The 13,869-nt window shown below is 34.4% G+C and overlaps 1 protein-coding gene across 1 annotated transcript in view; it reads right to left on the bottom strand.

Moving 5' to 3' along the window:
• Positions 1-1,003: 1,003 nt before the first annotated feature.
• Positions 1,004-13,869, bottom strand: part of LOC100265120 (uncharacterized) — a 30,070-nt gene continuing 17,204 nt past the window's right edge. The window contains exons 17-27 of the mRNA XM_010662112.3: positions 11,535-11,630; positions 11,337-11,431; positions 11,168-11,231; positions 10,989-11,079; positions 10,823-10,872; positions 5,650-5,916; positions 5,450-5,523; positions 3,820-3,926; positions 2,999-3,117; positions 1,970-2,047; positions 1,004-1,697 (exon numbers count right to left, since the gene is read on the bottom strand). Coding sequence (XP_010660414.1) covers positions 1,506-1,697; positions 1,970-2,047; positions 2,999-3,117; positions 3,820-3,926; positions 5,450-5,523; positions 5,650-5,916; positions 10,823-10,872; positions 10,989-11,079; positions 11,168-11,231; positions 11,337-11,431; positions 11,535-11,630 — 1,233 coding nt within the window. The 3' untranslated portion in view covers positions 1,004-1,505. The remainder of the gene's footprint in view (positions 1,698-1,969; positions 2,048-2,998; positions 3,118-3,819; positions 3,927-5,449; positions 5,524-5,649; positions 5,917-10,822; positions 10,873-10,988; positions 11,080-11,167; positions 11,232-11,336; positions 11,432-11,534; positions 11,631-13,869) is intronic.

Here is a 13,869-nt window from a genome sequence, read left to right on the forward strand (position 1 = left end):
TTTCTCCTTCCATTTTTTCTTTTAAATTTCTTAATTATTATATGGCTTGACTTTTTTTTAATAAATATTTTATGAAGTATGTCAATTATATGAATAAATTTATTATTTAAAATTAGTGAAAATAAATATACGTTAAAATCTATGAAAATGAATATTAGTGATAAATTTATTAAATAACTTTAATACATAAAACGAAAAATAGATAATAAGTTTTATCTAAATAAACTAAAAATAATTTAATTTAAAATCAACTTTTAAGTTTTGTCAACTTCTCACTTAATGCCTTACCTAGTCTATATTTTTCGAAGATCGATTCCTTGAGAGACATACACAAAATCCTTTTAATTATCACATACTAAATTGAACCATAAAATTAAATTTTTACATGATTTTTTTTTCTTTTAGTTCATGAAAACTTGATAGTTTGAAGGTGCTCTTTGATTTATAAAATTGTCCAACTTCTAAAAAAGAGATAATAATAATAATTATAATGTCTCATATCGGATAAAGAAATTTTTTTTAATGTTATGTAAATATAGACACCTCTTATCAATATAAACATGTTTTAAAGCTTTAACACTCCTTTTAAATCTAAGGTGTGTGAGGGTTTATTCAATCCTATGAAAGGGGTATATAGTTTTTAAAACCATGAGAACCAAATAAAATGAAATTTTAGCAACCTGTTCTATTTTAAGAATAGTCAAAACAATTCAATTTTGTTTTTAAGAATAAATTTTTTAATAATTTTTTTTAAAGTAATACATTAATAAAAAGTAAATAAAAAACAAACAAACAAACAAACCACACATTCAAAACAAAGGAATGGAAAATTATATTGAAAGTGACTCATAACCATTAAATTAAAAAATAATAATGAATATCAGATAAGGAAAATAAAATTTTGACCTAAATAATGGCGATGATAGATTAAGAAAGAGAAAAGGTAATGCGATGATATAGGACTCCATTAACCAGCCTTACTTGTTTCTGGCGTTCTAGGAAGTGGAAAAATAATGATCATAGAGATTCAAATTCCATAAATGGGAAAAGAAAGTAGAGATCAGAAAATACCCCTGGAACCCCACTATCACGGGCTGCCTACACAAGAGGCTAAATAGTATCGAATAATTTAATCATACAGATCATGTAACAAAATAGAGTAACCCACTAAAGGTTAAAAACAAAATGGAGAAGACTCTATGCTAGGATCATTCCAAAATAGATCGACTCCCATGCAGAAGATGACAAGCAGCAGAAACCCAAAATCAAACACAAGGAAGCATCCAAATACGTCCTTCTCATGTATCTGCTCTGACGCTGTGATCCCCATTGCTCCATTTCACACTTGATTCATTGTAACCCTCCAATTCCCCATTGCATACCTCAAAAGGGTTCATTTTTCTCGTACATTATTAGGAAAATATAAGTGACAGGAAGGACCTGAGACTGTATGTGGTCCAGCATAAAATTAACCGATCAGACCAGAAATTGGACCATGAAGGGATTCATGGTATGTTGTTGGTCAGATTTTCAAACTTCTGAGCAATGGCATGATGATTCCTGCTTTTATACACTTCAGTTAGTGATTGTACTGCCTGAGAGATCATCTCTTTCTTTCTATCAGCCTCAGGTTGGGTACTTGTCTCCCCTAGTGAAGAGCATAGCGCCTTAAACCACTCTTCAAGAAATGCCGCTTTCTATATGAAATAGTCAAATGAATGAGGCCAGAAAACTTGAGAAAAAGATCTGGTAATGCAGAGAGTATCACGTATATAAAAATAAAAATCATTTAAATACAAGTTAGGAAAAACCTTGCACATGGCTTTAATAATATGATGAGAGAGAGTGAGCAATTACAGCAAAAGCATTTAATTACTACCATATTCAGAAAGCAAACAGAAACAGGACACAACAATAAAAACATCAACAGACATCAATGGTGTAATATCCATGAGTATGAAATGCTTACTTTCACAAGAAAATCTTTAAGAGGTTGGTGATCACTGCTTGATGCAAGGCTAAGCACATGCAACATGGTTGAGGTCAACTGTGACAAGAAAAACAAATAAATAAATAAATACCAAAATGGCACAAGTGTTGATTACGAATCCACATTTTGAGAATTCTATGTGGCATTTACAAATCTTCTGAACATGAATCTTGAATCCTATCAAGCAAACATTTTTCAATTCAAACCAAGTGTCCATTGAATAAAGGATTGCTGCTTTACAAACGTAAATTGTAAACTAGTATATAATTTTTAGTTTGAGAAGCATATTTGTATCATAATTATGAAAAGGAAAGGTCCAGACAAGGATGAGAACTTCTTTAGAGAAGAAATTGTATATTTACACACATAGTAGAAAACTAGAAGAAAATAGATCTCCCTATAAAAGTCATCCATGTGCTCCAACGCAAAAGGTAAAAGACTGGACTGCCAAACTCAAGGAATTCTTCATAATAAGATTAAAAACCAATTTGTTAGAAATATCTTAAAAAGCCTGTGATCTTGAATTAGTGAAAAAGGAAGAGTTTGTGAGCTTGATAATGTCATTTAGTTTATTAGATTGCCTTCGTAAATTTGTCAGTAATGCTATTTTTTATTTATTTAAATACCATGTCTGTAAAATAAACTAAATTATGTGATTTCTGTGTTGAAGGAATGAAATAAAGAATAGTCTTAAGTGATGAAATTTAAAACATTTTGAATTGATTTATCTTAGATAATTGACATTATGCTCTTGTCTAAACTTTTGCACATTCCATAATAATATTCTGAATTATAGTTTCAACCTTAACTTGGATTAGCTGTCCTCAAATCAGCCCAAGAAGACTTGCACCCAAAATTTTTTTGGGAATCCCTTTTCCCATTCATCTTCATACAGGACCATCAATCTCTTCCATTGAATTGAGTAGGATATGCCATTTGGCAACTACGACTAAAGTCATATGGTTGCACATGGGATTACTTAAATGCAAAAGATTTTAGGAGCCTGACCTGCTTCTCAAGTGCAACCCTATATTTGAAACTTGAGGGCGTTGAAATTTGGTCCAACCCTAGATTCTCAAGTATATGCTCCAGACCTTGGACAACATCAGAGAATGATCTCCCATAATCTGCAACAAACAAACAAACATTAGCATTCAAGCCCACATTAAAAGGCATGACAGAAAATTTCAGATTCAATCCAACCCCACATTGAAAAGAATCGCAGAAAAAAAAATCCACCTCAAACGCAACATTAGGGTTCAAGCCCACATTAAAAAGAACCAAAGAAACTTCAGATTCAACATATAAACGCAGAAAATTTCAAATTCGAGAGAATTCATGCGCACACTGCATGGCACTTATTTGTACTAGAAGCTGAGAAATAACATGTTCATAATGTTGATAAAACCAGCTGCTGAAATGAAAGATATCAGGACAAAGAGTCCTAATAGAAGAATGCATAGAACTGGAAGCCAATGAATTAGTTAGAAGTTAGAGATAGAATTGAGAACAAGACAGGAATAAATTAGCTGAGATGAACACAACAAAGATGGAGCCATAGGAGTGAATGAGTGGTATGTTTCAAGTTGAAGGTAGTCGAAAGACAGCTGAAAATCTGAAAATAATATGGGATGAGGTTGTAAGAGAAAACATCATCACCAATGCCATCTAGCAGAAAATGTAGCCCTAATAGTGCATAACAGTAAAATAGAATTTGTGTTGCTTACCCTCCTGACTGGACCAAGGCATTACTTAGTTGTTAAGACAATGAAAACCATAATCACATTTTAACAATCATAACATGACCAATGATCAGACCTACGACTCACCAAGAATTGATGCTGGCACAGACAAAGCAGCAGCAGCTTGTATCCTGATCTTAAAGTTTGAAGAATCACGAAGTAGTAGTAGAAGAATACTAAAAACAGATGAAGCCCTGTCAAAAAAGTGAGAAACTGAGTACAAATCAACATCTCTATATTAAGAATGCATTTCGATTCCCTTATGAGGAACAAATGTGTGTGTGATGGTCTTGATATTTTCATTTTCAGACTTGCTACAATATGTTTTGCAAAGAAAAGAAAACTCTTTAATCATGTAAATGAAAATTTCAAGCCCAAGATACAAAAAGCATAACCATTGGATAATCCAAAAAATCCTATGAACCATTAAGCAGCTCTGTCACCAAGAAACTTATGCTAGCCTCCGCACATTAGAGATGTAGGAAAAGCCTAGTTAATTGTGCTTTAACACAAAAAAGGAACAAATAAGAGAGAAAGATAATGGGACATTAGTTAGAAATTCTTCTAGACAGATCTAGAGTACAAGCCAAGGGATGAAAGGTATAATTAAGATATGTATCAAGTTTAAATTGGTTGAGTAAATCCAAGGATATGGACAAAAAATGGGAGTGACATAGGTTGAACTATTTCTTTAAGTTTCAGGAGAAAATTAAAACTGAGTCTATTATTACCTCTATTTGCATCATAGAAAATGTTATCAAAATTGAAATAATATGCAAGCACAAAGGACCTGTACACCAGCATCCAACATGTCGTATGCACAAGTTTTAAGTTAATAGGATAAATGCTGAGTAAATCCAATTCACTGGGAAAGGAATAGTTTTGTACTAGCATGGGAAGACACACCAACAAGCAGTCCCAAGTATTTCATATGCTGCCTTCAATTGAGGGTAATTTCATGCAATACTCACTCAATGTAAAATTGAACTGTATCAAATTGTATATGATATTTCTTGATACATAGCAAAAACTTCAGGATGATATCATTCTATATGATACTCTTTCCCATGAATCCTCACAGTTGGAGCCACCTAAGAAGATCCATTAGTGTCCAGTAACATAGGTTAAAAGCAGCATATAAGAAGTTTGGCAAAGATTTCGTATGTAAGATTGAAAGAGAAAATCAAATGATAGAGGCTATGTGTACCATATATGGCTTACCTAGATAGGAGATTTTAGGACCAAAAAGCCCAAATAATTGTGATCATGAGCATGACTCCTAAATACAGTATAACGGACTGCACTATGAAACCTCCCCATTCATTAAAAAAAATACAGAGAATGTAGATAGAACTTCTACATGCCATCATAAGCCATTTCTCAAAATACTGGGAACTCCATCATTGGTTTTATTCATATTTGTCCAAACCAACAAAATCTCCATTCCCTTGTCTAACAGTGACTGTGGGTACACCTAAGTTTCCTAAGTGAGCTCGATGGAGAAGAAAAGATGACAAAAGATTCCATAGAGCACTCAGGCTTTCTGTTCGTATCAAGATGAAGTCTTCATTTATTCAAAGTTTCTAACATTTCATTTCACCAGAGTATATGACATCATCAAGTATCAAGCATCAACCTACTATATCCAGAATTTTAAAGCTAGTAATATGCATATGCGAACAAATCCTCAGCATTATCAAGGTTTTCAGTTCCCTACCAATCCATATCTTGTAGTCTTAATGTCTCATTCAGGAACAGGTTGCTCAATGCATGACAAACATTCCATTGGACCTGTTTAACACAACCTCACACTTTTGAGAATCATGACATACCGACATTGAAATGAGAACATGCATACTTAACCACAAAAGATTAGCCAAGAGGACAATTATAAATTTAAAAATGGGTATAGAATACCTTCACATTTCCTGTTGTAACACAAGAAAGAAATGCCTGCACCATTCTCTCTAGCCAACTTGAATCTCCCAATGGAAGTGGCTGGTTTGAATTAGACACAAATCTGTGACCATTTTTCTTATTAGTGCTTGATGACAACACCTCAACACTGTTGATTGGTGTAGATAGGCCCGCACAATTCACTGGCTTGTCATGGATACCAGCTGGACTTCTATACTGAAGAAATCTTGAAAGATTCCCAAGAGCTCTCACAGCATTTGATTTTATCTAAAAACGAAAAAACACAAAAAGAGAACAATTCAATAAACTACAAATATGAGAATGAAAGTAAGACTACAAAAGAGAACACTATGAGAAGCTATGAACAATAACTTAATACATTACAACAATGCAATATAATTTTTATGAAAATGAGCAATATAAGGATACAACAACACATATAACTTTAATTATTTTTCATAATCTTTAAGAAAAATCAAATTCAATTTTTTTTTCTTAAAAAAAAAATTATTATTATTATTATTACTATTTATTACATTAATTGTTTAATATATATAATAAGGTTAGAAATCAATCATAAAAAGAAAGGTGAAATAATCCTACATGAAAAGCCACATTCTCTTGGAAGTGAAGAAAATTTATTGTTAAAATGAATATTACAGAATTTTCATTTAAATGATGATTATGATTATGATTATGATTATGATTATTATTTTTTTGGAGGAGGAAGGGAGGAAAAATGGGGCAAAGAATAATGAAGAATGTGAAAAGTTCGAGCTTGGAGATAATACAAAGCATGTATATCAGCAACAAACTGATGCACACATGCCTAGTTAGAATTTAGTACTAAAAATCATATCTAAAATTCAAAAGTTCATTTTTGTAGATTTGGTGATGAACCTATACTAATAACTCATAGTTTGTTAAATTGTCTTGTTTCAAAACTCTAGTATTCAATCTTTTCATATGATATGATATAAATTTAACTCTTTAAATCCTACTATCTTTCATGAAATTGGTTATATATTATTTAATATTTCATGCTTCCAATATATAAAGAAACTTATGATACATGATACAGATAAAAAAAAAGAAAAATAATAAACAACACATTTTACAAGTCAACTTTTTATTTTTCATAGGCAAAGATCAATTACATTAACAACGCTTAACAAAAGAGCGTGCAAAAGCATAAACAGTGTTCATATTCTTCTTCATTGTCCAAAAGCTCGTATATTGTGGTAGCTTATTTTTGCTTTGTTCGATGTTCAATGGGTGATCCACTCTTTGGTGAGAGGTTTACTCTTGAGTTAAGGAGGCTTTCCTGTTGGTAGAAAAAGGAAAAAGGTTTGGAAGGTTGCTCCGTTATGCCTTTTTTGGTCTATTTGGAGGGAAAGAAATAGGAGAGCCTTTGAGAGTTGTGAATGTTCGGATCATTCTTTAAAAAGTTCTTTTTTGCATCTATTTTGGAATTGGGTAAGATTGTATATTGGGAAAGGCTCCTTGTCTATGCTTGATCTTGTAGATTGGTTAGGAGCTTCATAAGGTGCGGTTGTTTTTGTGTGCCTGCGCCTTTTTGCTTTTTGTTTCCTTGTATACATCGTGTATACTTTTCTTTTTAATACAATTACTTTTACCTATCAAAAAAAAAAAAAAAAAGCATAAACACATTATACAAGGTGTCAAGGGGCCAAACAAAGCTAAGGGTTACACACAAAGCAACACCTTTGCTTTACTTAAAGCTCAACCAATCATAGACAATGCACAATCTCCTATATACACTATAAACTACCCCAAAGAACTATGCACAAATAATTGTTTGATTGATTGATCAACTTTTTTGGTATTTTTAAATGTTCTCCCATCTCTCTCTTTTCATATGGACAAAAGTAAGCATAAATGAGTTGCTCTCCAAGCTTTCTTCCTCTTCTTCTAAACAAAAGAAACTATGCCATCTTAGGAGAACATCTCTAACTGAGGAAAGCATCACCCATTATACTCCAAGTTGTACGATAAGGGAAAGGAGTGGAGATGGGACTCAAATCACTCACTTGTTGTTTGTTGATGATACGCTGGTTTTTTGTGAGGCTTCCCAGGAGCAGATGGCTTATTAAAGTTGGTTGTTAATATGATTTGAAGTCATCTCAATGTTGAGAATCAAGTTGGATAAGAGTGAAATTTTACTGGTGGGGATAGTAGAGAATATAGAGATTTTAGCCCTTGAGCTCGGTTGCAAGGGGGCGCTTCCTTCCACTTACTTGGGGCTCCCCTTAAGAGCACCGCACAAATCCGTGGTGGTTTGGGATGGGGTGGAGGAGAGGTTTCAGAAGAGGCTAGTTTGTGGAAAAGACAATATATTTCTAAATGAGAGAGAATCACTCTCATTTGGAGTACTTTGTCTAACATGCCCATTTACTTCATGTCTTTGATGCGTATGTCAAGGGTGGTTAGATTGAGATTAGAGCAAATCGGGCAAGAGAGCTTTGGAGATGAAGCCTCATCTTGTAAAGTGGGTAATTGTTTGTTAAGATAAAAGGAAAGGTGGCTTGAATGTTAGAAGTCTATCTACACTTAATAAGGCCCTATTGTGTAAATGGAGTTGGCGCTTTGCGGTAGAAAGAGAGATTCTTTGGAAGAAAGTTATTAGTAGGAAGTTTGGGGAGGAAAAAGGGGGGTGGTGTACCTAAGAAGTGAAGGAGGGGTCTGGTGTGGGGTTATGGAAGGAAATCATAAAGGAAGGGTCTTTATTCCTTAACAAAACTATGTTCTCTATGAGGGGATGATAGAAGAGTGAAATTTTGGAAGGACAAATGGTGCAAGAATGATGCCCTATGCGATTCTTTCCCCTCTTTGTATGTCTTAGTGGCTTCAAAAGAGGCGTGGGTAGCGGAGTGTTAGGACTCTATGGTTGAGGAGGGGGGTTGGAATCCTCAGTTCTCTAGGCCTTTCAATGATTAGGAGGTGGAGGTGTTGGAGAGGTTCCTTTTGACAATACAAGGAAAGAGACTAGTTATTGATATGGAGGATAGGGTGCTATGGAAAGAGACTAAGGTGGTGTTCGTTTTTTTACTTAATTCTAAATAGAACCTTAATGCTTAATAGTGTTAAATATTAGGTTGTTTGTTTTTATAGTATTTTATTTTTATTGAGTATTAAAAAATAAAGAAAAACCAATAATGCATTCTTTCTATTTAGAAAAAGCTACATATTTTGGCTTTTTCTATTTAGTAAAAAGCTTATAATAAGTCATGAAAAAGTAGAAAAACAAACAACCTAAATTCTAAAAACAAATTGCTTTCAGCAAAAAGCCAAAAAAACAAACACCACCTAAGGATGGGAAATTTTCTGTTAAGTTCCTTTATAGTGCTCTTGAACCTAGAAATGCAATATTGTTTCCGAGAGCATAATTTAGAGCCCGTGTGTTCCTACTAAGGTAGGCTTTTTGATTGGGAAGCTTTGTTGGGGTAAGGTTTTAGCTTTGGATCAACTCAAAAGGAGGGTATGGCTCATAGCTAACAAATGTTTCCTTTGTTGTGCTAAAGAGGAGTCTATTAATCCAATTCTAATCCATTATACCAAGGCTAGGGTTTTGTGGGAGTTACCATTTGCGCTATTTGGTGTAATGTGGGTCCTTCCGTTTTCAAATAGAGATATCCTCCTTGGTTGGCATGGTTCCTTTGTGGGCAAGAAGTGTAGAAAGGTTTGGATGGCAGCTCCATTATGTCTCTTTTGGTCGGTTTGAAAGGAAAGAAACAAGATTGTTTTTTAAAATGAGGAGCTTTCAATTCAAATGATGAAAAACTCTTTTGTATGTAATTTTTGGTCTTGGACTAAGTCGTTTATAAACGAAGGACTTTTACCTTTAATCAAATTTTTTTATTGATTGGGTTCTAGATGAGGGTAGGTGAGATTTTTTGTATCCCCTCTTCTTTTTTGTTCTTACCTTTAGGCATCTCTTGTATACTCCCTGTATGCTTTGGGTTGGCCTTTAGGCACCCTTTTCTCTTTTTATATATAAAATTTTCTGTGCATTTACCTATCAAAAAAAAGATTTATTAAAACTGATTTTTCTATTTTTCCAAAAGAACTAGCACAAACTAATTATCTGCCACCTACAGTAACATGGCAATACTTACATAATAACCTGCTCAAATTGTACTCAGATTATGGCCACTTAGCATCGCAAAGCAAATATATTTCCTTATGTTTTTCTGATAAGATAATGAGTAGATATGTTAAAAGCACCTAAAAGGAGGTGCACCAACATACAAATTATTTTTTTTATGTTTTCGTTGACCACTTCCACCTTTCTTAAAAAATTTTAAATGTATTAGTATATGATACATGCATTCCAGAGAAGAGTAAGCTGCAGCTGTATTACAAGTAGCAAACTTCATGAGAGGGGATTTGAAGCCTCAGCTTAGAAGTGTTACTGCATGTCTAGGGTGGTTTCCATGTAGAAATTAAATCAAGGTTATAGCCTGCTTGCCTGTGCTCAAAAGGATTCCCTAAAGTTGCATTATCGACAGTGTCCCAAAGATTACTGGCTGAAACTCATTTCAAGAAATTCATTTCAAACCAAGTACATCATGAAGCTAACCTTCCACTAAAACATCTCTTCTAAACATTAGAAAATCATATAAGATAAGGCACCTCATGTCTGCAATATAGCATTTCCATTTATTGCACTAAATAATAACAAACTCTAAAATTGATTTGGACCAAACAAAATCAAGCTCATATGAAGAATCCAGGATAAGCCAAATATGGATAGCATGGGAAATGAAGTTCTCTCATCAATAGCATAGACATATCCACCCCAGTTAGCTCCCATCACTAGTCCCTATTCTGCTTAGTACTGCCAATAAAACTGTCAGGGTTTTATTTGGAAATGTGCTAGCACGGATCTAAATATAATGTAGTTAAGTAGGACCATCCATGCACCCCATCAAGGGATGTGGGTCTGGGTGTTAATCCTATTATCCTGTTCAATAAAGCTTTTCTATGGTTTTAAGAGTGGTCAAAAGGATTATGTCATTAGCAGTGGATTTAAACCTCATACTAATTACAGAGAGAGGGACTCACACCAAACCTTACCTTATCAACACCATAAAGACAGTATAAAATGGGGAAAATGATTAAAGAAATTATGAGACAGTTAATAAATGTTTACCTTGTCACCATCCTTCGTTAGACGCAAAGCACACTCAATCAACAATGCCACTAATTGAGAGTTTGAATTTTAGTTTTCAGGAAAAAGAAAAAGAGGTTAGAAAAAAGAATGCAATGTTACTTGAAAACAAGACGCTCGAAAGTACTATAGTAAATATTAAGCATACCTACAGAATGCCTTTCAGAGGAAAAATCACTAATACAGTGTCGGAGTGAATCACATATGTTTGCCAAAGCCCAAGAGGCTGTTATTCGCACCTGAAGCAGGAAACATTCACAAAAAATGTTTACTAGCCTTCGATACAAAAACTAAATAAATAACTTTTAAATATTAATGAGAAAATACCAAGACCAAGGGATCACGTGTGTTACTCTCAACAGCATGGATAAACTTTTGAAGGGTCTCTGCACTATACAATTTAAGTTCCTGGTAAGTTATCTGTTCACTGACATCATTGTCAAGTGATCAATATTATAAGAATAGAAAAATATCATCAAGCAACAACAGGAATCACCTTTGAGAAATTTGCAGAAAGCATGTGATGACACCAATGGCACGACAACCAGCTGATCTAACTGAAGGAACTTCATCATTTACTGCAGCATTGATCTATAAAAAATTTAAGTGCATAAACTAAAAAGATATTTTGCTCCATTTCCCAATATGAAAAAAGGCAAGCAAATGTGTAAGTAAATATTACTACAGAACTTACTAAGGAAGAAAGAATAAAGTCCTGTTTTTCCTTTGTAAGAGAGAAGAAAACAGAGGAAGTTATTCCTGCAAAACAAGTCACTGAAGCAGCCCTCACCTACCAGAAAAAAGAAACTGTAAATTAGAATAGGATGAACTGATTCATGGACACATTTGCTTCCAAAAAGAATTTATATGCATATATATATATATATATACACGCCAGAGAGAGGAGAAAAAAACAATTAGCGCCGGTCTCCTCAAATCAAAAAGATCCATCATCCTGAAGAGGACAATATGGGCTCTCTATCCATCTTATGTTGGGATCATTTAACCATGGCAACAGCATGAGCAATCACTCCCTCTTTTTCTCAACTAGAACTTGTATTATCCACATGAGGAGATCTTCAAATTGAGAAAATCCATCAACCCAACACACTCTTTACATCTGTTCATCAATGCATTCCCCCCTCCCTCTCACTCTTCCATCTTTTGTTGGACAAATTATCCAAATATGTCTGTAAATATATAGAGACAAATATAACTTGAGGTAGTACATTCACCATAAGTAGTATGAAAACATGTTCATCTTACGAAACCCCAAACTGTGTGTTCCACCTAGCCAGAAGTTACACTCTGGCACGTGGATTTGTATTTCCAATTCAATAATCCAAACCCAAATGATTTACATGCAGACAGAATAGAACAGACAATAACAATACATGTCTGAGAGAAATAGACAAGCAGAAAAATATATGTGATCAAGATTAAGTATGCGCTTCTTGAGAATTATCAGAATGCTAATTAAGTATGTGCTTCTTGAGAATCATAAGAATGCTAATTCAGCCTAGAGTGACCCATAGTCAATAGCCTTGTAAGGGTATTTCTCAAGGTCGGGATTCATTTTCAAATCTCACAAGGTAAATCATTGGCAACAGATATCTGAGTTGGTCTTGGGTTATGGCAGGGTTCAGAAGTGTTATGTCAATTATTTCCACAGTTATTTCATCTTTCAAAGTTGTTGAACTTGTGATCCTATCCATATCTCTTCGTTGGAACTTTCATTTTGACAATTGCCTCAATTATAGGGAATTCTTCTTCTCTTTCATGTCATCGAATGCTTCAAGGTCTGAATAAGGGTTTTACAAGTCTTATTTTCAGTTCTTGACTAAAGAGGAATCACCCTAGAGTTTCTCCTTGCAAAGATGATTTGAAAAGGCCGGGTTTCCTTCAACGTTTAAGACCTTGGATTGGGTGGTTCCTCACAATAAGTTAATAACAAAACTTTCTTCAAGCTAGAATACCTTATAAGATGCTATCTCTGGAATTTTGTTTCTTATGCAAAAGCATTAAGAAGCTAGTGACCATTTCTTCTTGCATTCCTTGTTCACTCCTGCTCTGTGTAAAGGAGTGTTCACTATCCATGAAAAATATTCATTCTGGTGTTTGCAAACCTTTGAATTGGTTCATTTGGATCAAATTAACTGTTTCAAAGATAGTTAAAACCACGGGGAGATGGTATGGAGTAGAATTAAATTTTTCGCTTCTCTTTGGAATTCAGTGGTGAAAGAATCTAAAGAAGTCCATGTTTTATCTAAAGAAGTCGGTATTTCATCTAAAGAAGTTTGTGTTCAGCCCTAGAAGTCTCCTGACCCCACTTGTGGTTGCAACCGACTCATCTTATTGGGTTTAAAAGTATAATTGTAAATGATGTCTATAAAAAACCTCAGGCCAAAGGACCATGGGCCATTACCACAGGCATGAAAATATGGGTGTCTCAAACGATGCTGGGAGGTCAACAAAGTGATAGCTGTGCATAGCAAGTGTTGATGGCAGCAAAGGCCAAGCAACCAATAACAGTGCCATGGATTGGTTTAGCATAGGTAGGGCAACCAACCATGCAAACCAAAGGGATGAGGGAATATGTGACACTGACAAAGGAGTGAGGGCCACAAGCATGGGCAAACATATAATAGCATTAATACAGGCCAAGTACTTGGTCGGTCTGAGTCCAGTGGACAGGAAAGTACAGACATAGTATAGCTATAGGTGCAACATGGATGAAGGCAAAGCAAGACCCAATTGCACATAGGGGCGCAACTTGAGTGGATTGGGTCGGGTTGATAGCTAAACCGAACTCAACCTTACATGAAATTCATGCGCTGAAACCAACCCAACTTGAAGTTCAACCCATGCCCAACTCAAGCTTGTTTTCCTAAACTCGGACTCAAATTGAGTACAATTGGGTTAGTAAATATGTGTTGAGATGGGTTGATTGGTAAGTTTAATAAGCATTATATAAGCTTAACATCCATTTTTCTAAATATTTTACCAATAAGCCTATAATAAACAAAACT

The sequence above is a fragment of the Vitis vinifera genome, chromosome 2 (genome assembly GCF_030704535.1).
Source record: "Vitis vinifera cultivar Pinot Noir 40024 chromosome 2, ASM3070453v1".
NCBI lineage: Eukaryota > Viridiplantae > Streptophyta > Magnoliopsida > Vitales > Vitaceae > Vitis > Vitis vinifera.